Source organism: Castor canadensis, chromosome X, assembly GCF_047511655.1.
Source record: "Castor canadensis chromosome X, mCasCan1.hap1v2, whole genome shotgun sequence".
Lineage (NCBI taxonomy): Eukaryota > Metazoa > Chordata > Mammalia > Rodentia > Castoridae > Castor > Castor canadensis.
This window is the reverse complement of record NC_133405.1, coordinates 50,137,221-50,164,514: the sequence shown is the minus strand read 5'-3', so window position 1 is coordinate 50,164,514 and position 27,294 is coordinate 50,137,221. Positions and strand designations below refer to the sequence as shown.

The following is a 27,294-nucleotide window of genomic DNA, read 5'->3' as shown; positions in this document are numbered from 1 at the left end:
ACCCGCCTCTTCTTCAAGGAGGCATTGTGGGTTTGTGGGTTTTTTCCCCCCCACTAGGAAAGGAAGTGTCTACGTGGCCTGCGGAAATAGGATAGGCGGAAATGAGCTAAGGTTCCCGCGAGTGGGGAAGAGCGAGGTCAAATCTAGGGCCACGCCCCCGAGCCTGTTGCGCAACTCTCGGAGCAGGAATGAAAAAGGCGCAATGGAGGTTTTGATGTGCGCAGTGGGGGTAGTGAGTGCCGTGGGCGCATTGCGTTAAGAGTCAGGGCGTATGTGATGGGCAAGCTCGCGTGGCCTGGGGGTTTGGGCGTGAGTGCTCGCCAGCCCGCGTGGCGCCGGAGGTGGTGGGTGTGCGCAGGCGTGTGTATGTGTGTAATTGGTGGTTTGCTTTTGTGTATGTTTATAAAGTAAAACGGAAAGGAAGATAATTAAGGCAAGGTGGCAATAACAGAAACAGTCGGCTTTTGTTAAGACATGTCGACCTTCCCTATTGATTTAATTTTAGACCCTAAAACACACCTCCTTTCCTCGTTTTTTCTTAGTCAAAACGCAGTTCTAAACTACAGGCTTCCCGTCGTTAAGAGCCAAACCCCTACTAGTAACTTGCATTCCTACTTTAGCTACTCCAAAGGGCGGCTTCTTTTAAGTTCTCCAGTATCCCCCACCCTGCCCCGCTGCCAGCGCCACTCTCCGCCTCCAATATCCCCCTCCCCTCCAAACGTCTCCACTGCGGCGCCCATGAGGGTGACGCTTTTCCCTTCTCTGGTCTAGTTCCTCGCAATTTTGGCGGAAATACCTTATAATGAGAATAAGCTTCTCCGCTAGAGATTCCAAATTTCTGTCAGGCCCGAGGCTCTCTTACCTTTTTCTCCTGGTCTCCAAATGCAGTGCTCTTTACGCAAATACGCAGTTAATTTTCCAGAAAGTTCTCTGGGTGAAGTTTCTACCTCTTGATTTTACCACTAGATGCCGCCAAATCCTAGCAAAGGATTGGCTGTTTGGCCCCTGGGATTGTGGGATTTTTTTCTCCCTCTCCTCCCTTCCCGATTTGCTGAACTTTTAAAACAATGTATGGAAATTGTGTATACCTTATTTCATTAGTTAAAAAAACGTAAAATCAACTATTGTAAATAGCCCCATCAGGCAGGGACCCAATATCCAAATATTTTTGCTAACTACCTTTCTCCTTAAAAAATTCACTTCTCCATGTCTTCTTCCTTGCAATTTTTTTTTGCTTTGAAAATGTTTTCATTTATTTCATAACAGATTTTGGTTAGGCACTATCTGTAAGTGTGTACTACTGGGCTCTTCTTTGCATTTCTCATTCCCTGAGACTCATGACCCTGGCACTGATACAGATGAAAATCCTTGTAGGTCATGATGCTACACACTTGTAATCTCAGTATTCTGGAAGTGGAAGCAGTAAGATTGTGAGTTCGTGGCCAGCCAAGCAGTAGGACTGTGAGTTCGTGGCCAGCCTAGTCTACATAGTAAAGCTCTCCAAAAAAAGGAGAAAAGAAAATTCTAACCCTTTTTGCTTTCTTGCTTGGTTAAATTCCCACAGTACCCCCCAATGGGAAATATAGATGACTATCTACTCAGTCAGTAAAGTTAGATAATAACAGAGGACTGATGGCCTGGCTCAAGTTGTAGAACCCCTTCCTAGCAAGCATGAGGACCTAAGTTCAAACTCCAATACCAAAAAAAAAAAAAAAGAAAGAAAGAAATAGCAGAGGTTAAAGCTGGATCCTTGTATTGAAAACTGATTTTCCTTTCCTCTTGAAATTTTTATCAGATATGTGTTTATACCCTGTTTTCTGTAATGATGTTGCCAAATTTTACTGTGTCCTTAAGAGTCAGACACTTAATCTTAAACCATAATTTCACAAGTTATTAACCCCATGACCCTGAGAAAAATGATTTATATAGTGATACTCAGTGTTTTGCATGTTTTCTGTATTTTACATGCTGTGCTATATCCGTCACATATTCTTTTTTTTCTTTACAAAATTCTTATTAGATGGGTACTACTATATCAAACCAAACAACAAAAATCTTCTCTTTCAGTTATCAGTTGCATATACTTGTTCACACAAGTAAGAGGTTTGTAGAGCAGTAGTTCTTAAGCGTATTTCCCCGACAGACCAGAAACGTCAGCATCATCTGGAAAGTTGTCAGAAATTCAGATTCTTAGGTCCCACCACAAACCAAATGAGTCAGAGATTCTGGAGGTGGTATTTGGCAATCTGTGATACTATAAACTGTCCCAGTGATGCCCATACATGTTGAAGTTTGAGAACCACTGCTTTGAAGGGCAGAAATGTAGTGCTTATTTTTATACATACCACTAGAGGGTGCCACAGAATGTAAGCAAAATAATAAATGATGTGTTTCTATTGAGGTACCCTGCATATTATCAGTCCTGTTTTACAAATTAAGAATTAATTGGCCAGGTGCAGTGGCCTACCCCTGTAATCCCAGCTGCCTTGGGAAGTAGAGATCTGGAGGATCATTGTTTGAGGCCAGCTTGGGCAAAAAAATTGCAAGATTCCATCTCAACAAAATAAAGGTTAGTGTAGTGGTACATGCCTGTGATCCCATTACCATGGGAAATCTAAGTAGGAAACTCACTTCCAGGCCAGCCTGGGCAAAAAACACAAGACCCTACCTGAAAAATAACTAAAGCCAAAAGGACTGGAGGTGTGGTTCAAGTGGTAGAACACCTGCCTAGCAAGTGCAAAACCCTGAGTTCAGACTCTGGCACTGCCAAGAACCAATGTGTAGAGGTATCAAATTATATTTCCAGTGCACACAACAAATATGGGGATCAGTATTTCAACATTACCTGCCTCTCAAGCCCAAGCCCTTAACAGTTCTCTATTGTTCAACCATAAAAGCTTATCATTCAGAGCCTCAAAATACATTATAGGTTTTTTGTTCCCTGCTTTGGCTAATGTTCTTGATGCTCCCTGTTTGGAGCATCAAGAAGAGAGCAGGAAAATAAATCAAGTAAATGGAAATATGTTGATAATTTTCATACCCTTCCCCATCTCCGTTCTTTATTAGGGAAGCACATAATAGCTTATGAGTGTTCTCCTCCTAGCCTTTTTATTTCCCAATGCTCACTCTACTCTGAAGTTATCCTTTTAAATTTATATCTGAATCTATTTTGTGTGTGATGTAGAAATCAGGGTGCTGAGGAAACAGACTTGTTGAAACCCTATTAGGGGCCACATACTCTGTTTTACTTTATACCCATTAATACCAACTATAGGCCTGTAAATTACATGACAATTATCAGCTCTTTATAGATGATGAAAGTGGGTTCTAGGGTCTGTAATCATTTTCCTTTGGTAATATGGCTTGTAAGTAGTGGACCATGGATAATTCTTGGTATATTTGACCCCCTTATCCTAGTAAACCTTCTGGTCCTCCGCTTTGAGTCTGGTTTAGTTACTATCAAAGTGCCTTTTAATAAGTTCTCTAACTTTTCTAAGCTTTGGTATCACCATATATATGTGTGTGTATATATATGTGTATATATATATATATTTGTAGTACTGGGGTTTGAACTCAGGACCTACACCTTGAGCCACTCCACTAGCTTTCTTTGTGATGGGTTTTTTCAAGATAAGGTCTTGCAAATTATTTGCCCAGGCTGGTGTTAAACCTTGATCCTCCCGATCTTTGCTTCCTGAATAGCTAGGATTATAGGCGTGAGCCACTGGTGCCCGGCTGGTGTCACCATATGTTAAATGAGAACAAATATTTCTGCTTCATAATCTTAGAGCCACACTATCCAATACAGTAGCCACTAGAAGACATGGCTATTTAAGTTAAAAATTCAGTTTCTCCATTGTATTGTCCATGTTTCAAGAGTTCAATATCTATTTATAACTAGTGTAACTGTAGTAGTGCAGATATAGAACATTTCCACAATCAAAATTCTGGACAATGTTGATTTAGAGGACACAAGATATGTTAAAGGGCCTAGTATAATGCATGTCTCATGGCAGGTACCCAAGAAAAATGATTTTCTCTGCGCTTTTCAACGTCAGGGCTAGGGGTGTTCTGTTTTATTGATGGAGTCTGGAGAGGGGAGTAACTTACCCAAGGTGCTGTATCAAGTATGTCTGGCACTAGGATCCACATCTCCTGACTGTTGTTTCAGCATTCTGTCTAGTAGACTCATCTTTATTCTTTGCTAAGTAAAATTTCAAGATCTAGGTTGAAATCAGAGAGATAATGAGAAAAGACAGGAAGAATGCTTTCTATGTGCCAGGCAGCACTATGCCCACCTCTTTATAAATGTTACCTTAGCAAATCCTCCCTGAAGCCCAGAGAAGTTAAACATTCACCCCAAGTTGCTCAGCAAGTAAACAGCATAGCAATGATTCAGACTTGTCTCTGATTCTAAAGCCAAGGTTTTTTCCTATTATGCTATGCTATCCCCTCAATGTGAGTACTTCCCTGCCACTAGTGGGTAAGGCTTCAGCAGATTCCTCACTCATAGTGAGTCCTCCCAAAATGTGAGCTATTTTTCTGAATTTACAACCAAATCCTTGTCTTCATGCTGTTTCAAGTGAAAGGAAGAGATAGCTTAGGTTTGTTTGGTTCCAAGGCCCAAGGCCAGACAGAAACTATTTATGGCCTCAGCCTTCACTGGATAACCAATGGCTCCAAGAACCCTGTGTTAATTTTTAAGTCCATCATTAGCTCATATAGTGCCTTTGTGGTAATTAGAAACATTGGCTACCTAGAGCAAGCAAATTGCAGAGATGTGTCCACTCTAGTGGAACAATGATAAAAGTGCTTTTTCCCCTCTCTGGACTTCTACAGCCTCACTGGAGCAGTTGAAAAAGAAATTTCAGCCTGGACTTATGTTCTCTTAGTTGTATACAGGGTGCAACCTGCCTAACATTATGTGCTGGCCTTCTTCATCTTACCTTGTGGCTAAAACAACCTTCCTAGATCTGGAACATAGTGGTCAGTCTGTTCTGGAGGGAAAGGAGATACCCCACTTTCCTCCCATGCCTTTTTGGATAATAGATGAAATTGACCTGTCCTAATGTTTATTTGATATTTTAAAAATTTGGTTCTGATTAGCTTATTGGATATTTCTTAAAAGAACGTTTACTTAATGTAAAAGTTAAAAGCAAAACCTAATATTTCAAGGCTAAACAAAATAGTATTTCTATAATGAAGGGTTTTTTTTTCAGTTTATTCTTGCCTCATTACATGGGAATTTGATAAAACTGGTCCAGCACATTAGTCTGGATCAGTTTAGTTTGCTAGCCCATGACTAATGGACAGAGCAAAAATTGTAAATAGTCATGGGAAAGTTTTATCCTTTCAGGTATATCTATTCTGTCCTCCAGAAATTAACCCCACCCCCACTGACCCATCCACCCTGACAAAGGAGGTTATTTCAAATGACCAAAACCACTGAGAACCTGAACCTAATCAGTGAAATCCTTGGATGACCTTGGAATGCCAGACCTTCCACATTATCCTCTGTTTTTTCCTTCCTGAGTTAATAGTTTAGCATGCAGTTTAGCAAAATGTGTGCTTTCATGAACAACTCAACTTCACTTGAAATAATCATGTACTATCATCTATTTTACACATCAACAACAGAGATGAGGACTGACTTTGACCAGTGTTTGCTGATATCTGTACTCCAAGCTATGCCTTGAGATGCTGCTTTGAACCATTTTTCCAGAGGTAAGATTGCTTTTGCTTATAGTTTCCATTTACATTCCCCGTAACCCTGGAAATGATAAAAGCTATGGCTTTTGAAAATATCAGCTGTCATATTTTTTAAAGGATAAGCCTGTAGTACTTAAATGTACTGCATCTAAATTGTTGAAGCTTAATTATGGGGATATGGGAGTCCATTAAACTATTTTCCCTACTTTTGTGTATCTTTGAATGTTTCCATAATAAAACATTTTTAAAATTTTGAATTTATTAATAGTACAAGACCCAGGTGCCAGTGGCTCATGCCTGTAATCCTAGCTACTCAGGATGCAGAGATCAGGAGGATCTCTGTTCAAAGCAAGCCCAGGTAAATAGTCCTTGAGACCGTATCTCAAAAATACCCATCACAAAAAGGACTGGTGGAGTGTCTCAAGGTGCAGGCCCTGAGTTCAAGCCCTAGTACTGCAAAAAAAAAATAGTACAAGAGTGTTTCATGTGAAAATTCCATATATGCATGCAGTGTATTTTGAGTAAGTTCTCCCTATATTGTATTCCCTTAATCCCCCTCCCTCCCTTTTGAAAACAATATTTAGTGGGTTTCTTTATGCTTTCACCATACATTCTCTTCAAACCCTCCCCACCCTCTCCATTTCCCCTCCCTTTCCTGTTGAACTCCCCTACAGTGTTTATTTTGCATTCAAGTCCCATTATTATTGTCATTATTGTAATTCTAGACATAGATTCTGTATATGAGCAAAAACATGTGCTATTTGGCTTTAAAAGACAAAAATGTTTTTAAAGTGCTTCATTGGTCCTTGGGAAAAGAACAAAGATGGATTTCTCTTTAGAACACTACTTATTAACCAAGGAATTGGGTGAAGTGCACAACCTTTAGTACAGATGAACCATGTAAAAATCTGATGAAGGGGGTGTTTTAGATTTAAAAGGCCTCTTTTTTGGGGTGGTGCTGGGGTTTGAACTCAGGGACTCATGCTTGCTAGACAGGTGCTCTATCACTTGAACCATTCTGACAGCTTAAGAAAATGCTCTCAACCAAAACTTCTGATGAGGTCTCCTAGATGGAAAATGTCCTCCTACCTAGAGTCCCCCTCCACCAGACCTCATAAGAAGCCTTGTAATGAATCACTGTTAGTAAAAGAAATGTCTCATATCCCTCAGGCATTTAGGAGTGGAGAGAGGTTGAAAACCCACAGAAAGAAGACTCAGCTAATTGGCAAAGACTGTGTTAGCCTGCAGGCAGAGAAGCACAGGCAAAGGGAATCTGGGGGCAAGAGACAAAGAAAGGAATATACTGGGGTGTTGTGTCACCCTAGGAGAGTGCTATAAGGGCAAAGTTGGCTAAGGAGGAGATAGGGAGCAAGATATGTAACAGGCCCTTAATGATATTCTTGGAAGGTACCATGTCCTACTTGATTTATATCTTTTTTTCTTTTTTTTTTTTTGATTTGTAGCTTTTGGAAGAGAAAGCCATCTTAAAGCAAAGGTGATGTGTGTGTGTACATGCACACACATACACATGCACATTTAAAAACACGGAACCTTACTTGACTTGGAAGGTCAAGTTCCATAAGCTACATGTTTCAGTGGTTTGTTCTACTTGCTGTTGTGTTTTCATTAGTGATTAAGAAATGAGGATGTTTACACACTGCTAGGAGTGAGCAGATATGTTTGGAGATGTGAGGCACTGTTCAGGGCATGGGGACCTAAGAGGACATGTTCTTTCAAGGCCCTGAGTTTGAGATGAAATTATTTGAAATTGGGGTCAGAGAAGAGCAAGAACAGTTTCTAGAAGGTACAAAGCTGAGATTCACCCAGCTCCTCCCACACTAGGGTTGTGGGTAGGACGTCAGTGGGACCCAGGCGAGTGTAGTCAGCTTTCAATAGAACTGGTCTGTGAAACTTGGCTAAAAGGACAGAGGAAGATTGATGTTTGCTCCAGAGTGGGGCTGTCAGCTGTGCTTACTGCCTCACCAGGCTCCCAGCTGTAAACAAAAGTCCTGGCCCTTCATGGCACTGCAGAGCAGTCCAGGCTGGCGTAAGTCTCTGAGGACAGCTAGACCATTTTCTCATTCTGGCTGACAATCAGAAGACAGAGAAACAATAGATGGTGGTGGTGGTTGTGGGGAGATTGCAGTGAAGTGAAAGCAGTGACCATTGGGAAGGAGCTGTCAGTTTCAGAACTTGGGTCTTTGGATGAATGTAGTACAAATTTTAGGGAAAGCAGACCCCTTTCCTTGTGTGAACTTCACAGATAATAGTGGATTGCTAAAAGATGCCTGTAGACACTCTAGTCATTCATTCACTCACTCCTTCAATTAGTACTGTATGTGTCCATTACTGTGCTAAACACCCTGGGTGATGCTGAAGTAATAGAAAACAGTTTATACATTCAAAGATCTTATAAGGAGTTTGGAGATAGATGAAGTTAAGTAACCATACTAAATAGTAGATTTTTAAATGCCAAGTGACAAACATGGGGTAAGAGTTTAGAAGCAATAATGGTCATATCTGGCCATCATCAGAGAAGGTGAGATTTGAGAGAACTGTAGAAGATAGATACAATTTGGCTAGAAAGGAAAAGTACCAGGAATTCCAGGATAGGAGTAAATAGTAAAATTAAGACCAGTTTTGACTAGCACACAAAGTGTGCCAGAGACTTCTCATCCCCTCATACTCCTTACTATGGCTAAACTAGCCTTCAAGTCTCTCTTTAAATGTCACTTCCTCAGGGAGGCTTTCCATCATCTCCAGGACCAGGTTAAGTATCTCGCTTTATGTTCCCATAGCACTCATTTCTTTCCCCTTTCTAAGACATCATTTTTTTAAGGTTGCATTTCTTTTTTATTATTCATTTATTCACATGTACCTACATTGTTTGGGTCATTTCTCCCCACTGCCCTCCGCCCTCACCCTCTTTCCCCCATCCCCCTCGCTTCCAGGCAGAACCTGTTCTGCCTTTATCTCTAATTTTGTTGAAGGGAAGGCATAAGCATAGTAAGAAAGACAAAGCGTTTTTGCTAGTTGAGTTAAAGATAACTATACAGAGAGATTCCTAGCTTCCATGTACAAATGTGTTACAACCCAAGTTGATTCATCTCTAACTGATCTTTGCACTGGTTCCTGATCCCCTTCTCGTGTTGACCTCTGTCGCTCTAAGTTTTCTGTATTAGTTCCTCTGGAGTGGGGACATCAAATGCTTTCATGTTTTGGTTTTACTGTCTATCCCCATACCTCCTGTATGTGCTCTCCCCTTGTCAGTGACCCAAGTCCAACAACATTGCTGTATTTGCCCTAGATCTAAAGTCTGCATATGAGGGAGAACATACGATTTTTGGTCTTCTGAGCCTGGCTAACCTCGCTCAGAATGATGTTCTCCAGTTCCATCCATTTACTTGCAAATGATAAGATTTCATTCTTCTTCATGGCTAAGTAAAATTCCATTGTGTATAAATACCACAGTTTTCCAAGACATCATTTTCACCTGGTAACACAAGCTTGTCTTCCTACAGTTTATTCTTCATGCTATTGTCAAAACTTTTTTTTTGAAAAATCCAAATCTGTTCTTTTACTTCCCTCTTTAAAACTCTCCTACCCCACACACCTTCCTTCTCCTTTGCCTTCCTGTCCACAGCTGTCTCTATCTCAGGGAAGCCTTCCAGGACATCCTCTCTCCCAACTTCTACCATAGCTAAGTCAAGTCTCCTCTTCTGTATGTCCATAATACCTGTACATTGTCTCCATTTTACTGTTTTCCACATGTGTCTCTTTTGCCAGAATATATGCTCTCTGAGGGAAGGAGGTGTTTCCTCTTCACCGTGTATCCCCGGTATTTACTACATTATCTGGCATGTTGTGGTAGGTACTCCACAAACATATGTGAATGAATCTAAAGTAGATGACATGATATTGGTGGGTGAAAGCCAGTCTAAAGAATTGTTCTTACACCTGTGTGCAAAAAGGAATCTTTAAAAGTTTTCAAATGGAACTCAGGGTCTTGTGCATACTAGTAAGTACTCTAATACCGACCTACACAGGGGCTGGGAGCCCCTGAGTGAACACTAACTTTGCAAAAACACAAAATCTTTGCAAGAACACAACCTCAGCTTACCCCAAACCCTTGCTTCTCAATTTTCTTTCTTTCTTTCTTTTCTTTACTTTTTTTTTCTTTTGGTGATACTAGGATTTGTATTCGTGGCTTCATGCATGCTAGCTAGTAAGTGCTTGAATACTGACCTACACACCTAGCCCCTGAGTGAACACTGACTTTGCAAAAATACAAAACTAGAGAACACAACCTCAGCTTACCCTAAACCCTTGCCTTTCCATTTTCTTTCTTTTTTTTTTTTTTTGGTGGTACTGGGATTTGTACTCAGGGCCTCATGTTTGCTAGCTAGTAAGTGCTCTACCACTTGAGTCATGTCCCCAGACCTTTTTAGTTAGTCATTTTTCACATAGGGTCTCTCTCTCTCTCTCTTTTGGTGGCACTGGGGTTTGAATGCAGGGATTCATGCTTGCAAGGCAGGCACTCTTACCACTTGAGCAAATCTGTCAGCCTGTTTTAAATGATGGGTTTTTTTGAGATAGCATCTGGCAAACTATTTTCCTGGGGCTGGCTTCAAACCGCCATCTTCCTGATCTCTGCCTCCTGAGTAGCTAGGATTATAGGCATGAGCCACCGGCAACCAGCTAGCTAGGCTCTCTCTTTATGCCTGGGCCAGACTCAGACTATGATCCTCTTAACTATACTTCCCACATAGCTGGGATTATAGTCATGAACCACCACAATTGGTTTGTTCTTTGAGATAGGGTGTCACTAAGTTTTTACCTGGACTGGCCTCAAACCATGATTGTCCTGTTTCTGCCTCCCATATAACTGGGATTGCAGGCATGAGCACCTGACCCACCTCCAGTTATCTTTTGGATTCATCTTCTTTCTCTCACTCCTCCTCTTACCACTCCCTCATCCAAAAACTAAGAAAGCTTATTCATTGGTCCTCCTAATCAGAGAGATTTGGCAGTATGGTTAAATGTACTTACGTCCACAGATGCAGTTGTTCATTCAGATGGCATTTATTGCCCTTGTCGACTGTTCCAAACACAGTACTCATAGCTACAAATGAAGCGGACCTAACACTGAATCACTCACTTGATAGTTTCAAATTCCTGGTGAAGAGTTTTGCCTTACCTGGCTCAGTGAGGAAGACTTTAAAGAGTACTAAAACCTGAAAAGGTCCTCTGTCTCAGGGGTAGACCTTCTTTAAAACTGGGGACTCAGTGAGACTCAGTGAATGAATTTGTACCAATTTATACCAGATTTTCCCCATTCCATCCAGAGGCTAACTGGCAGGATGGAGAATGTCTGTAAGGGCATTCAGACAGTAGCCATCCCTTAACCTAGATTGATCTTACAAGGCAAATAGGCCACCAAGATACAACTTTTAAGTAACGCAGGACAGAGGAACTCAAGGAATGACAAGGAAAGGAATTGGATTTCTCAATTTTCCCTGTACCCTGAGGGGGGATAGGGCAAACAAGAATGTAGCTCCAAGAAAGCTTCCAAAGACAATCAGAGGACAAACCTCACACTGGGTAGCCATCAATGCCAGGGGATGGTTTCTTTACATCTTTAATTCAGATTCCAGGTGGTTAGGTAGATAGCAAATAAGGATGTCAGGCAGTGCATACTCACCCCCTTCACACTGCCACACTTACCCCAAAGAAGAAATGAGTAATATTTGATAGCTAAAGTCCTAACTGGATATCTTTTGGTTGAAGAATAATATCACACTTGGTATCAGTGATGCTTTGAAGGTATCTTCATTAGTATCGACCCTGTCACACTCCCTTGAATCCTTTACCCGATACATGAGTCCACCACCACCACAAGGACTATGTGTGTATCAGATAGAAATGAATGAGATTAATTTCCATGACTCATTGCTCTTGTTCATTAGGTGGCTTTGAATGAAAAGGGTTCATAAACCTACACTTTGAAATTGAAATGAGATGGGACAGGAAGGTTTAAGTCCAAAATCAATGGAGTACATTTCATAGAAGGATAATAATATATTAATGAGAAATGGTATTTTCTCCTTCCTTAAAAGACCATCCTGAAGCTTAGGCAAATCAAATGATGATAAAAAATTATATTTCCACTAGGGAAAGGCTAAAGAAATATAAATCTAAGGAATTCATAAATTCACAAATCCCCTGGTGAAGCAAACCCTGAATTTGTAGAAGTGGAGCTTGGCATGACTTTTCTACACCTATAATAGTATCCTAACTTTTGTCAAGCTTCATGCTATCCCAAGGTTAGGGACTAAATGGCCATCACAGGAGCAATTTCCACTGATGCAAATTACCTTTGGCATGAATCTGTTGCAATCTATGAGTCACAGCAGTACCAGAATGAGCATCTGTAGCTAGTAAATAATGACACACTCTAGTCTTTCACTTGCTCTTCTATTCTTCCCTTTCACAGCTTCAACAAAGTTGATAGGGAAAAGGTTCTGGGCTTTGCCCCATAAAGCCTTCAGTAACCTCATGTTGTTTGATGAGGAGACAGATTAAATGATCTGGGAAGACCTGTCCAGTTCTGTTGTTCCAGCTTCTATAATTCTAAGACCCAATTGTCTTATGGGAATCACATGAAACATTAGTTTTCTAAAAGGTTCAACTGTTTGTTTCTGTATGGGAATAATGGGAATAATTAAATATAGTCAAGATAGTAAATGTGTTCCTATGACCAAGGTCCCAAGTATTCTTGCTGTTCTTGATAGCTAGTACTGTCTTTCTGACAGTGATTCTGAGTGCCTGAAGGAGATTAATTTAAAATTGAGGACTGATATGCCTGAGATCAGTCAGCAGACATTGTTAAAAAGTGTAAGGAGGTGTAAGATGACAAGCATCTAGGACTTCTGTCAGTTGATAACTTGAAGAGGGACTTAGAGTAAGAAAGATGCCTAATTATTAGATTCCTTTGTCATGATTATTCTTCACTTTAGACTATTCCCTCAAACAAGATCTTCCTATAGTGTTAGCCTAATGATATAGTTGTAACACCCTTGACCTGAAAGTTGTAGGTGATGCAGTTTTGCTTTTCAAACTTTTAAAGCAATGGTAATCTCCCCAACCACCACCAAACAAAACATTATGGTGAAGTGATTATATAAGCTAAAAGTAGTTCCTGTGATAGAACTGTATGTCTACATGTGTATGTATGGGTGGGTGTGGATGCCTGTTCTTTCTTCCTATGAAACCCTGGGACTCCTTGAAGGTCACCTTGAAAATACCTTGCACAGTAGATAAAGCATTATATTGAGAATAGAATGTTGTGAGATCTGGGCAAGTCTCTTAACTTCTCTGAGCCTCAGTTCCTCACTTCATGCATAGATAGTGTGGTTATCCTACCGTAGTGTGGATCCTGATCCACACTACCATAGATAGTGTGGTTATCATGCATAGATAGTGTGGTGCCACTCCAATATTTTAAAAGAAAATCAAATACAAAGGTGCTTGTTATGTGCATAGTATGGTCCTTTATGATATAACTCTTTTCTAAGAAAGAATAATTGATAAGAACAAGCACTGTAATTGGGTTGCTGAAAATGTTTTTTTTAAAGAAATACTGTTCTCATTACTTAAACATTTATCTAGTAAATACTAATTTATTTCCTGCTGTGAGCTTGGAATAGGGAATAGAAAGATAAATACGTTATAATCTCTCGCCTCAAGCTCATGTTTATGTGTGAGGGAAACAGACAAAAGAACACTATATAATCCTACAGTACCTATATAGAGCTATGTACAGGACACTGTTGGAGACCCTAAATGTGTCTGAATTTGGGGTGGCATGAATTTGAGAATGCTTCACAGAAAACATGATATCTGGCTAGTCTTGACAGATGGGTAGAAGTACCTCAGGTAGCAGAGGTTAAGGCAAGGCATTTAAAGGCTAAGGAACAGCATGTGCAAAAGCTCAAAGCATTAGACAGGATGCATTGTTGGGTTTAGGGTTCTGTGGGTGGATGAGAATGGCCAAATACAGGGTGCATTTAGGGGAGTGAGGAAAGTGATGGAAGAATAGGCTGGAGGCACTGGCAGGGATCAGAGAAGAAAATCCCGTGTAGGCCAAATTTAATTAGCTGAGCTTTTTCCTGAGGCATGGGGAAGGAACACTGATGAATTTTTTAAAAAGTAAGTGTTATAGACTTCTTATGGTCAAATTGGAAATAGTGTGGAGGATAGGAAATTATACTGGAGTCAATGGGAAAGAGGGAGAGATTTCAGAAATACTCGAAAGGTGAACTCAGTGGGACTTGGTGACTTATTTTATCTGAGGGTTGTGGAAGAAGATGACAGGGATGACTCCCAGGTGTCTGGTTTAGGTGATTGGGTAGGTGGAAGTACCACTCATCAAGACTGGAAAGATTGGAGGATGGGGTTGGGGAGAAAGTTGGAAGGACATTGAGTTGTTTGGTTCTAGACATGTTGAGTTTGGAGTTCTAGTGAGATGGAGATAGTAATTTGAGAATCATCAGCATATGGGTTATCCCAGCCATGGCAATATTAAAAAACAGCCAAGCCATAGGTGTGCAAGGAGGAGGAGCGAAGTCTGGAGACAAAGTCCTGGAGAATAAGAACCTAAGAGGAAATGGTCAGAGTAGCTTGGAAGAAACTGGAGAATGAAAGTTATGGAAGAACTGCATTTCAAAGCTGTTAGGTGTGACAGCTCTGGCAGATGTTACAGTGAAGTCATAAAAATTAGGACAGAAAAGTGCTGATTTAATATAGCAATCAAGGGAGTGTGAGGAATATGGAAAAAGCATTTGGAAGGTGAGTAGGAGGAAAAATGAAGTTAAATTACAGTGTGTTGAGGAGTAAATGGCAGAGTTATGAATGTGCAAATGGCTAATAAGAGCATTCCTTTTGATTGGAAGGAGGGCATTAGGTCAATAGTTAGAAATTCAAGGTCAAATGAAGGACAGTTTTCTCTCTCTCTCTTTCTGTGTGTGTGTCTCATTTTTCATGGTTACATAGTTTGTAAGTATGTTATATGCCATCAAGAAGAAATCTAGTGCCAATGAAGAGACTTGAAGTACAAAGAGAGGTGATTTTAGCCTTACCTTTTTTTGTTAGTGTGGGCTCAAGGAAATGACTCACAAATGGAATGTTGAAGTTCTAATCAGGCCTGTGTGTTAGAAATTTGACAGGTGTAGAAGGACTATGATGATATAATCTGCTTGTGTGATAACTTTTATTAAGCACTTGCTGTGTGCCAAGTTCTGAGTTAAGCACTTCACTTGTACTATCTAATTCCCATAACAACCCTAGGAGGTAGGTACTATTAAATTCATTGAACAGATGTGAAAACTAAAGCACAAAATGGTTCAATAATTTTCTCAAGGCCACATAGTTACTGTATGCTGGATCTTTCCATGCATTCAGATGGTCCTTTAGAGGAAGAAACTGAGGTTGAAGGAGGTGAAGTAAATTTTCTAGGAACCTATATCTAATGAGTACTGGAATTATAATTCAGACCCAGGCTCTGGTATGAAAGCCACCACACTGTCATGAATTGAAGCTATTAAAATAGAGAATAGGTGCATATTTTTCTAGATCCAGCTCTGTAAGGCAAAACATTCCCTGAATTTGGGTGATGATAAGAACCTGCCTATATTTCAGGGAATTGATAGTGAAAGTATATGCTTCCTTTGTAATGCACCACACAGTATAATGCAGGGTGTTTGTAGAAAGTCCATAGTGAAAGCAGTGGCTGGAAAAAAAAAACAACGAGCTACTTAGGAGGGGTGGAGGAGTTCTCATGTGACTTCTACAGGTGGCTCCATGACAGTATACTTTGTCTTTTCACAGAGAGAATGCTCTGTGAAGCTCAGATGCTGTTCTTCCTCCTCACCTAAGATTTGCTAACAACCTGTTCTGACTAACAAGCTATCAGCCCACATTTGTAGACTATAAACATTATCCTAGTTGTGAAGCATGAGGCTGGGAAGAACAGCTTAATTGCTGTCCCTTCAGAGATAACTATCTCCCCAGCAGGAACAATGTGTGGAACAGGGGGAAGCAGGTGGTTGTACTGCCAAAATCCCCACTACTATACTCACTTGTCACTGCCAGGGTTTTCATCCAGTGATTGGTTTTTGAAGTGTAGCTTGATTGTAGTCTTCATATATGTAGATTTATTAATTTTTAATCAGAACATTATTATTCATAATTCAATGTGGCAATTTACAAGGTTTTGGTGTCTTTTTAACTTGATTCTGTTATATACAAAGACCAGCTTCTGTGTGTGTGTGTGTGTGTGTGTGTATTTGAACTCTGTGATTTTATAAGATTTCTTCCAGGTCTATTTTTATGTGATCAATAAATTAAAGTTGCAGTCCTTGCCCTTCAGGGAGCTTATTCTGCATTTCTTTCACTGAACCAATGATAATAATATCTGACTTCCTAATCCCTGGGTAGTTCCCATGCTTGATTGATTTGTATTCATCAACAACATCCTAAGAAGATCATTCACCGTTTAACATAGCGAAGTCAAATTTAAGATTTTGTTTACTAGGAACAATGAGATAAGAATAATAACTACCACATTGATAATAGTAAATTGAGAATGGAAAGAGGCAAGTGAGAACACATATAAAAATTCCCAAGAGGTGATATATTCTGGATAAAGTTGAGATATTTGCATATCTCAGTGAAAAGAGAAAATAACGTTAACTCAACTTAACATTTAAAATAGAAAAGTACCTGCTCTTTGGTGATAGGTGGGGGGAAATGCTAATGGGAGAAAATTAAAGGAATAAATTTTATTCACTACCTTTCTTTCACATAGAAAGCTACTTTTCCTTTACCTGTGAATTCTGGGAGAGCAAGAGGCCCTGCTAGTGGATTGAGGGGAAAGAGGAAGACAAATCAGTGGTTTTCCAAATAGCAGAGCAAGCTGAAGGAAAGATGGAGGCACTGATGGGCTTAACAACTAAATAAGTAAAACCCTTTCTCTGGAAAAATATATGCATAAAATATTTAACTGACATTAAATATTAACAACAAAGTAATGAAAACACCTGAAACACTTTATTTATGTAGGAAGTTTTCCCCCTTTTAAAAATGCTATTTTAAATCTGAAAATCACTTTAGATATGATTTAGGCAGAAAGTAGCTTGCCTCTCTGCAGGGGTGAGTATTGTAAGAAAGAGGATAAATGGACATGACCTCCAAATAAGCCTCTTATATCACTGCTTGCCAATTCACTGTGGTAAGAAAAATCTAAGTTTAAGATTTCCATGATAGAATGGATTGCTAGATGTTAGATGTTCTCAGTAAGCACTAGCATCCCCAGCCCCAGTACATATGTGAGAAGGATAAGGAAAATGAAAGCCATTTGCACTAGATTCTGATACTATGTGTCTTCCTTCTCTGCTTAGTGGCTCCAATGGTATGGTACCTTCCACCTGGCATTGCCTCTGAGTAGCTTTGTGAACTCCTTTGGGCTATTATGTTGGTTGGTACTTTGGCTTCTTTGGCTCCCAGCACCAGCTGATGGCTCTGATCTGAGTCCCAGTTGGGCAGGCTGTATTGCTCAGTACTGTAGCTGTCTTCAGGGCATTGTTCTTGAGACTTCCAACAGGGCAGATTTGTGCAGTTGGCCCATCTGGACAAGATCTATAACAAGTAGAGCTCTGTGCAATAAGCTCATCTCCATAGTCCACCCCCCCTGCTACCCCCGCCTTCGAGCTGCAGCAGCCTGACACCCCAGCCTCACCATGGAGAGTGTCAAAGAGATAACTCTCTGCTCCTTTCAAAGGCGTATTGCTTGTGCCTCTTATTGATTGGTAGTACCTGGGCAGAAATTGGAAAACAGGGACTCTTTGCCCTTCTCAATTTAATCTGTTCCCTTAAACCAGCTTTAAAATTTTGAACCTTGTTGGTGCTAGAATTATAATGTTACCAATAAAAATAATTTGTAGCACTTGGCTTGGTGCTTCACAACTGTAATCCTAGCACTTGAGAGGTGGAGGCAGGAAGATTGAGAGTTTGAGGCCAGCCTGGGCTATATAGCCAGACCCTGTTTCAAAAACACAACAAAAAATTCTATACCAGCTACCTTGATCATCCCAGAACACTGTCTTCAAAACCAAGAGACAGACAAGTATCTCAGTAAACAGGAAAGAGCAGACAAGTTCAATCTGAATAGAGAGAAAGAAAACTGAGCTTTGGGTTTATCTGTGGGATTTACTTTGACTATTGTATTTATTGACCTTCAATTTGGAACACCATATGGAGGGAGACAGGCAGAAGAAAGAGAGGAAAGGAGGGTGGGAGAGAGAGACAGACACTGAGACTGGACTTAAATAGATCTAGTTAATTATTCTGAAAATAAGAAAAAGACAAGATCTTGTCTAAGACATTATTTGATCACTTCTTCCAACTGTTAGCCCCACACTTTAATCTCTCCCATCTCATTCTGTTCCTCACAGTTGGGTCACTTCAAAGGACTTAGTGTACCGGGCCCATACTTCTCATGTCCCATTGGTATAAAATGGGCCCTTCTGTATCAACCCTTTCTATTCCAACCTTTCTGGTAGCTTTACCTGAGTGCTGCACCTCCTTGCTGCTCCTGCCTGTAGAAGGAGAAAGGGAAGCAAGAAAGGGGTGAAGAAGAACCTTGATTGTGGCTCTCTAACTTGCATAACTACTACCCTGAGGTTGGTTGAATTGGTGTTTGTCCAGGATAGGGGCCCTGTATATGCCTAGTTCCTCCCCCTGAACTTTGAAACACACTCTATCCAGAACAAGTTTGCATGGTAGGCACTGTTATTTGCTCACCAAAAGGAAATAAAGGAGAAAGTTGGGAATGAGGAGTCTGGGAAACTAAAGAGACTTTGGAGAAAAAGAAGAAACAAAACCCAGAGAACAGCAAACTCCGAGGATAGTTTCTATTTTCTGTTATTCCGAGTTGTACTACCTTTGATCTCATTTTTCTTAGAATCATCAAGAAAGTTTCTTAAAGAATAAGCATTTTGTCTTTTTACACAACCCAGCAGGCTAACAAACATTGACACAATGCTAGTTAGTCAGGGAATAGAAAAATATTTCTGAGGACGTTCTGGTGGACCCTTTTTGAGTGTCTAAGGTTTCTGCCACAATTCTGACAGTATTGAGTTTCCCAGGAGAGTTGATGACCTCTCATTTGGGCCATATATATAATAATACCCTAACTAAGTACAGCCTATGACTATTCCTGGTGGGGAATCTGTGCCTTTGTCTTCCTTTCACTGTAAGGACACCTGACTGGGTCACGGAGAACAGCACTTATAGATGGGAAAGACTCCCTATTCAAGCTTATAGTAGGAGGAACAGAGGGGCTGAGTAAAGGCCAGGCTCTGGGTGGGAGGTGCAAGGTTGAGGAGTGGTACAGATTAAGATGAGAAAAATCAGAATCTAGTAGCAGTGGTCTGAATATTCTTCATTGAAGTAGTAGAAAATGGGGACAGGCAGCAAGGGCAGAAAGTAATCTTGGCCCTAGGAACATGGCTAAATTTTAGTTGTATGAGAAATGGAGAGTGAAGAAAATCTAGATTAGCCATGTTTATAACTACAGCCACCATTGGCACTATGCAGTATAGGCCCACATAGCTTTGGGACTGTAGTTGAAGTTCTGAGTGAGAGGTCAAGAAGGAATTGTCCAAGCCCCTGATGGAGTGTAATGGAAGGGGAAAGCCCACCCAGGAGAAAGCAGGGAACCAGCCGCTGAACTCTATAGTCCCCATCATATTCACAGTGCCTGGTGGATATCTTCTGACTGTAGCACTTTATAGACAACCCAGTAGAAGATATTGAAGATGAGAAAAGTGAAAGGGAAGACAGCCCGGGAGATGGTGTCAATTCTCTTGGCTCGGTCCACATAGAGTTTCCGCATAGTTTCTCCCTCCTTTAGAAGAGGGGCTGGAGGTTGGGGTCTATAAATACTGGAACCTTCTATTGGACCTCCATCCCTTGCCTGCAAGCAGTGTCCCAGGCCATAGCCACGGAAATAGCAGCGGCTTTCTCTTATGATGTCTTCCTCCTGGAATCACAAGAAAAGGCAGAATTTGAGGTCAAAGTTCTAGGGCAGAGAGCTAGGTCAGACATAAATGTCCTATAAGTGATGCAGTGCAGACACGGTGGCTGCATGCTTTTTCATAGCCACAAAATTATTCATGAGACAATTTTATATGCTAAGTTATGTGGTACATATGGTATATGCTATGATTTCATTTACAGATAGGCCCCAAACTATCTTTTTTAAATGCATGATATCATCCAAAGCCATCTAAAACCCAGTGAAGTGCCAATCACTGTAAGAGGGACATCTCAATGTCAAATTATCGCTGACTGGTAATAAACAGAACAACAAAACCATCAGACAGTGAAGCCAAGATATTTAGATTTGGTGAAATTGATTTTAATGAATTTCAAAAGCTTCTGAACTAGTTCTCCCTGTATATAGTATCTTTAAAAATTATCTTGATTCAAATCTGCAAATTCCAAAAGTTTAATGGGCTAGCCAAAGTAGATTACTATATTGCAGATATGTGTGCTTCTCATCAGATCAGCAGATTTGACCATAGGGGTCAGTATGTCCAGGATAACATTTATTACCCAATGCATGTTCCATTCATGTACAATACATTCCTTATAATAAGCACATTAACATTGAGGGGATAGATTTTATATAAGCACTAAGTAATGTGGCACACTGCAGAAAGCCCATTAATCCAATGGACTAGCTGACAACCTTAAGTAGCTACAACACAGCTGGAGGCAGAAAGTAAGGACAGAAAGATAGTCATAGAGATAGACATGATAGGGAAGAAAGAGGAGAGGGGGAGAGAAGAGAGGGGAGATGAGCAGGAAGGGAAAGAGGGGGGAGAGAAAGAGAAGAGAAGAGAAGAGATCACTCAGTCCTTGAGTGCTCAGTGAAGTTTTATATATATGCAAGAGGCCTTCACACCCTCACTCAGAACTTATTTACTCTTATTTTAGGACAGAGTTGAGAAGTATGTCCTTCAAAGATGGTTATAAATGTAAAAAGTATTGAAAGTTCTGGAGTACAAGCTCTAGCTATCTAAGAGATTACCTGAAGTGAAATGCTCCCTTGTAAGATGATACCAACTCTCAGTTTGCCTAGAACTAAGGGGATTCCTGCAACTTAGGTTTTTCAATGCTAAAACTAGGGATGTCCAAGGCAAACCAGGCAGAGTTAGTCACCCTAGTTGCCCTAGGAAGTTACTATAAATTATAAGAACAAAATATGGATATAACATAAGTATATATGTACATATATATATGAATATATATGTACATATATACATATATACCTGTAACATAGATAAAGTCGATTTTAAACACTCTGTGTAGCTAGAGACGTAAGATCTTTATAATGGGACCTCTGTAACTATGAAAAGTGGCTTTGTAGATAAGACATTGGTGTGGTAGATCCTTGATAATTACATCACTGGAAGCTGGCCATTCATGACACAAGGCCTATTACTGGGCATCAGAGACAGGCAAACTCTGGCCAGAAAATCACCAACAGATCCTACTCCTTTCTCTGCTGACTGTGAGCAAACAAACTTGAGATACGACATTGAGCTTGTTCACTGCTGTATCCTCAGTGCCTACCACTGTACTTGGGCCCTGAAAGATACTCAGATATCTGTTGAATTAAATGAATCGACTGATGAGCCACATGCTTTGGAATATGGGGAAGGGAATGGCTTTTTGTTTTTGTGAAGCCAGGACCCTCTCATGGTCTCAAACCCAAGAGTCTACTCAAAAGAATCTCACTCAGTTGCAGAGTACTTGGCAGGAAAAACAGTTACTCTTTGCCCCAACCTGCACACTGGTCTAATGCCCTATGGTCTCTAGAAAGGGAATAGCCCTTTTGGCATAGGAAAGAATTGAAGTTTGTCCACCAGAGAGCTTTGCTGCCCTATCCTTGATTTATCAGGGTCTTTATGGAGATAGTTATATGTGTGGGGGCCAGAGGCAATTCACTATTGTGGTTATACTTAAACTCTGAGCTGTTGTAGTGGGGCAGCTTTAGTTCTCTGCTCAAATTTATTCCCATAACCTCTTTAACCTTGGCTAACCTCACATGTCTTCTGTAATTCATTTTCACACTCTCCCTACAGGGGAGGTTTTCTGGGCTCATTTTAGAGATAAAGAACCAGAGGCAAGCAAAATATCACCCAAGGAATTGAAAAAAATATGAGAGGGGGTAAGTAAAATGATTTTCTCCCTTGCTTTCCAACTCAGTGTCCTTCAGACCACCTGTCCCCCACTACTCACCCCCTCCCCCTCCCCAGGTAGAGAAAACAAGCACAGAATGTACCTGTTTGTAAAGTGTTCTGAAGGAAAAAGGTGGATACAACTGGTATTTTTGTTTCTATAAATCCATTTATTTCCCCCTTTCTCCAATCACAGTAAACCTAAAAGGGAATTATTTGGAAACATTTCCCAGGCTGGAAAATGCCATTTCATGCAAGAGAGAAAAATATGACCAATAGAGTAAGTTTCTCTTCCCTCTTTTTGATTCTAACATGTATCTCTTGTAGTTAGGGTAACTAAGCTGAGTGGCCTGAAATCTAACGGTGAGGAGTTCTGGGTTTGGGTATTATCTATTTAGGTTAAATTCTGATGGGTGTGTGCTTGTATGTATGTGTTGGGGAGGAACAATGGAGCCTTAAATACCACTTTGTGATTTCCATGACTTTTGACATAGAACTACATTTTTTCCATCTATCTGTAAGGGGGTGGGGAGAAAACTAGAGAAAGAAGATATTCTAGACCCAGCTTGGGGAGGGAAGGCACAGTATAGGTGTCCTGTTGAGATGGGAAAGAGTGATACATATTGAAATGAGTGAGGCAGGAAGAAAACAGATTGTAGATGAGGGAGGGTGCTAGATGAAGGATGGAGAGAAGTAAGCAGGATTCTGGGACCAAACCTCTGAGAGGACTTGGCAGTATTTTGACATTTCTTCCAGTTCTCAAGTTAGCCTATTAATAATGGTAAGGCTCTCTCTGTGTCCAGTTTGACAGAGAGTCCTTGACAATCAACCTGCAAAAGTGATTACATGACTGCTGTGTTCACCCTTTCCTGTGAATCTTATAGACAGTTGGGAAGACAAAGCAAAGATTCAAGGGAAAAAACTCAACTATTTTAGACAGTGACATGGAAGGAGACCACCATGTAGTGAAGGTAGGTGGTTGAGGATCAATTAGAGAAGAAAATGATTAAGCTTATTACTGGGTTAAAAGCTGGCTGGCTCCTAGAATACCCCTATTTTGATTTTGGCTAAGGACTTCCTAAAATCATAAGGCTCCTCCACCCCACCCTCACCATCAGGCTCCTCTTACTTATACTGAAGGCTTCTGTTTATATAGCTGGAGCAGCAGGGCCCAGAGAAATGTTCTAGAAATGGATTAATTTTCTATCAACTTGTTCACCTTTTCTTGATGCCTCCAGGATTCCTACTGCAGTTCTACTGAGAAGATAATAGCTTTAGAAGACTCAAGAAGAGACTTGATTAATGGCCCAGATTTGATTTGTAGGCTTTATTCTCATTAATAATAAACTTCAGCCTACTTTCAGGCAGGCTCCAGGGTCTTAAGCAGGCCCCCGGATGCTGTTACGACTGTAATAATTGAGCACTGATTATGACATACTCCATTATGAGCTCAGGGTCAACTTTTATAAAATCAGGAGGGGACAAACTATGGGCAGTTGGGGGTTGGGTGGGTGTGGGGCAGGAGGTGAAATTAGTGTTATCTTGGAGTAGTGCTATAGTAACTATAGCAGTATTTGGTGCTGGGACATCAACACAGGCAGTTTACCTGAGAAAAGGACTCTGGGCAGATTGGTGGCCTGCTTCTTTTCCAAGGTAGGTACTGAGAAAATCAGAACTATTACAAAGATAAGATTTTGGTACGTGTGGGTAGGTAACTAAAGAAAGGGTGGGGGCAGTTATCTTAGAAAAGGGAGCATCCTCTTTTCTTTCCCCGGGTCAGGGGAAGAATTCAATATATGTTTTTCCAACTTTTAGCATGAGACAGGAAGGGCTTTTAAGGTCTGTTTAAGTCTTACTCAGTGAGATGTAGTTGTTTATCTGGCATCTTCCCAGTAGAGGGCGTGCTGCCTAGGAACCAAGGAGGTTCCTAGGTGCTCCTCTCACCAAAGAGGTGAGAATTAGTAAATTCAGAAAAAAAAAAACAAAAAACAAAAAAAACTACACAAGACAGAAGCCCTGCCCTCCACAAAAAGAAACCTTATCAATGGACTGAAACCATGGAGATAGTTTGTGAGATATTGTTAGTGTGGACATATAATAGCAGTGCCCCAGGAGCAGCTGAGGTGGTAGTCAGATGTTAGGAAGAGGGAAGAGGCCTTATCTTGATGTGGCTCTGACAGGCCAGAGCCAGAATTTTTTTTTTTTTTGCAGTGTATTGAATCCAGGAACTATGTACATGCTAGGCAAGCTGTCTGCCACTGAGCTATAACCAGAGCCCCAGTAGCCAGAATTTTAACAGTATGTTCAGGCAATTATTTTCTATCCCCCAGAGGTCATTATGTGCTTGCTCCTTTGGTTTTGAAGCCTCAGATTAGAAAAAGATGGAGTCAGCTCAAGACAGACCAGAACTCCATGTCTCTGAACATTAAGTAACAAGTTTGTAGGCTTTCAGCTTTGCTCATAAATTAGACTCTTGCTTCTGTAAGAGTAGCCCAGGCACCTCTGTTGTCATGACAACTTACCTAGCACCTATTGCCTGAGCATTTGAGGGTAAACTACCTCTGTTGTCATGACGACAGCTTCCTCTTATATTTCCCCAGGTTATCACTCTACTGCAGAAGAAATGTGGTTAACAAACAAGAGTGAGGGAGAACAACATCTGAAGCCCAGCAACTCTGAGGAGCCTAATGAAGATCAAGAGGAAACCCAGCAACCAAAAGAGGCAAGTAGTGATGTTTCAATTCCAACTTAGTTACGGAAGTTATGAGAACCCTGTTTTAATGCTCCTATAGAAAGGTACTAGTGTCTGATTCTTAAATTCTTAACTACCAATTAGTGTAGGACAACCTGGGGTATAGGAAGAGCCAGGAACAAGCATTACTACTTCTCAAAGGAATGTCATATGAACTCAGTTGATAAGGTTCTAATACTAATATATTTTCAGTGTTTACTATGTTCCAGGTACTATGCCCATGCTCTTAATTATGCTATTGTCTTACAGGGTTTGATGTCCCATTGGCTAGATAAGGAAATAGAACCAAAGTACTTAGATTAACTGTGACCAACCTGGGACTAGAATCTGGGGTTCCTAATTGTCCAGATTTTGAGCTCTGGATTGGGTCTCAGTTTATGGGAAGAGTAGTAGGGGGAAAGGACTCTGAAGGAGAAAGGGAGTGGGGCCCTCTAGTGATACTCACCATGCGTTGGCGCCTCTGCCTTCTTTGAAGTCTCATGAATTCCTTATGCTGACGAGAGACAAAATTGACAGCAGCATACTCCAGCAGGGCGGCAAACACGAAGAGCAGGCAGACAGCCATCCAGATGTCGATCGCCTTTACATAGGACACCTACAACATCCATCAACAGGAAATCAACCTCCTTGGAGTCCTTCCATGACCTACCCAGTGGATTTCCAACCCATATCAATTGCCTGCTGTTTTTCATCTTTATCCTGAATTTCTGGTGGTTTTTAAAGAAGCTTACCACGACATGTCCCATTGTCTGAAGACCCATATGAAAGAGATCAAGCTTCCCATGATCCTTTACCTCTCTGTACTCTCCACCCTCCACTTCTGTCAGCCTTTCTTCCCTAGACTTCTTTTCCTTTTGTTCTTTATTCTTGTGGCATTTGTGCTACTTCTGATGCTGCTTATTATTCTCTTCATTCTTTTCTTCTGATTCTTTTCCTTTAATAAACAGCAATGATCATGAATGAGGCATTCATTTGCCCTCTCTTATGCCCTCAGGTTCTCATGGACATAGTGGTAATTGGGCAGGGTTCATGATTCACATGTCACATACATAAGGATGTTTGAGGCTCCAAAAGAAGCAGTCTTAGCAAAGATTACTCAGTGAGAAGGTAGCATGAGGACTTGGAAGTTCTGGGTTTTCAATTCAGTGGCCTTGCAATTTACTTAGGCTGTAGCCTCACTGACAGACTGGGATTTCCTTCATTGCCCTCTTCCTGTTCTTCCATTGACCCTGTGGTTTTTCCTGTTGCTCCTTGCAAGAGTCCCTGTTGAGGAATGAAGCTCAGCACTGAGCTAGGGCCTCATCTCTCACTTTGAATAGGAGAGCAGGGAAGGATCACAGAAGTACCATCCACTCCGTCGTGGCACTTTCCTAACTGCAAGGTGCTGTTGGCATCTACCTAACCATCTCCTAGTACTCTCCTCTTAACATCCTACCTTGTCTTCCTTTAAGATTTTCTTATCTCCCACTTCTCTTGAGAAGGTTGAACACTCCTTGAACAGGGTTGCAGCTAGGTGAGGCCAGGAGGAGGGATAGAGTTCAAGTTTATGAGATCTTTTACCTCCTTAACCAGAGTGACCCCCTACATAGTTTTGAGCTCACCCATACAGCTCCATAGCAGGAGTAGGATTCATGATATGTGACTTCTTTTATCAGCTTCTGTTATGTTGATCAGGGAGAGTGTTGTAGATCCAAGTAAAGAGGGTAAATTCCCTACCTTGGTGGCTTTTTTTTTCAGTGGTGGGGATTGAACTCAGGGCCCCATACATGCTAGGCAAGTGCTCTACCACTGAGCTACATTTCCAGCCTTAGTGATTCTTAACTGGGAAAAACTTTGCCCCACCCTTAGGGGGGCATTTAGAAATTTTTGGAGGTATATTTGGTCACACAAATCTAATGGCTAGAAGTCAGAAATGCTGCTAAACATCCTACCTCCCTCCCCCAGTTTCCTACTCCAAATGGCTAAGGTTGAAAAACCCTACTCTAATTCCTTTAGGGTAATTCCACTGAAAGGGTGGTGGTGGATTACTAGGTAACCTTGATTAAGAATCCCTTGGCATCTCCACTTTGCCACCTATTTAAGAATGCTTCCTGTTTCATTTTCCATCTCCCAGTCCCACTGAGCCTCTAGGGATATCAAATACCTGCTGTGAAGATCACTAATGAATTAATGACAAGGGAGGGTAGTGAAAAGCTTGTTCAATTTGAGTGCCAATAATACATCCCAGAAATCCATCCACTCACTATTCTAGCTTATCTGAAGGAATGCAACAGTTTCCTAAATGGTCTCCCAAAATCTACTCTTAACATCTCCAATCTATTCTCCAAACAGTAGACAGACTTTTTAAATTTTTTTTATTATATTATTGTACTGGGGTCCGTTGTGACATTTACAAAAGTGCTTACAATATATCTTAGTTAAATTCACCCCCTCCATTATTCTTTATCCACTTCCCTTCTTGGAATAGTTTCAATAGGTCTCATTTTTACGTTTTCATACATGATTGCATAATATTTCTGCCATATTCAC

The 27,294-nt window shown here is 40.8% G+C and overlaps 1 protein-coding gene and 1 long non-coding RNA gene across 7 annotated transcripts in view; one reads left to right on the top strand and one right to left on the bottom strand.

Annotated features, from left to right (window-relative positions):
• The first annotated feature begins 12 nt into the window (after positions 1–12).
• On the top strand, positions 13–25,725 carry LOC109675694 (uncharacterized). 5 transcript variants are annotated; one of them, XR_012444336.1, is made up of 7 exons: positions 13–216; positions 5,638–5,724; positions 21,918–22,003; positions 22,210–22,293; positions 22,817–22,984; positions 24,614–24,735; positions 25,285–25,725. It is a non-coding gene; the product is annotated as an uncharacterized lncRNA (long non-coding RNA). The 5 variants fall into 5 exon arrangements; XR_012444335.1 differs by having other exon boundaries at positions 16–216; positions 25,298–25,725; XR_012444334.1 differs by having other exon boundaries at positions 16–216; positions 25,295–25,725.
• LOC109675692 (glycine receptor subunit alpha-4) overlaps positions 16,903–27,294 on the bottom strand; it is a 27,537-nt gene continuing 17,145 nt past the window's right edge. The window contains exons 8-9 of one of the 2 annotated variants that reach the window (XM_074063166.1): positions 25,211–25,360; positions 16,903–17,403 (exon numbers count right to left, since the gene is read on the bottom strand). In XM_074063166.1, the coding sequence (XP_073919267.1) occupies positions 17,128–17,403; positions 25,211–25,360 (426 nt within the window). In that variant the 3' untranslated portion in view covers positions 16,903–17,127. Of the gene's footprint in view, positions 17,404–17,844; positions 19,808–25,210; positions 25,361–27,294 lie in introns of those variants that run through there. The other variant, XM_020152348.2, reaches the window with a different exon arrangement.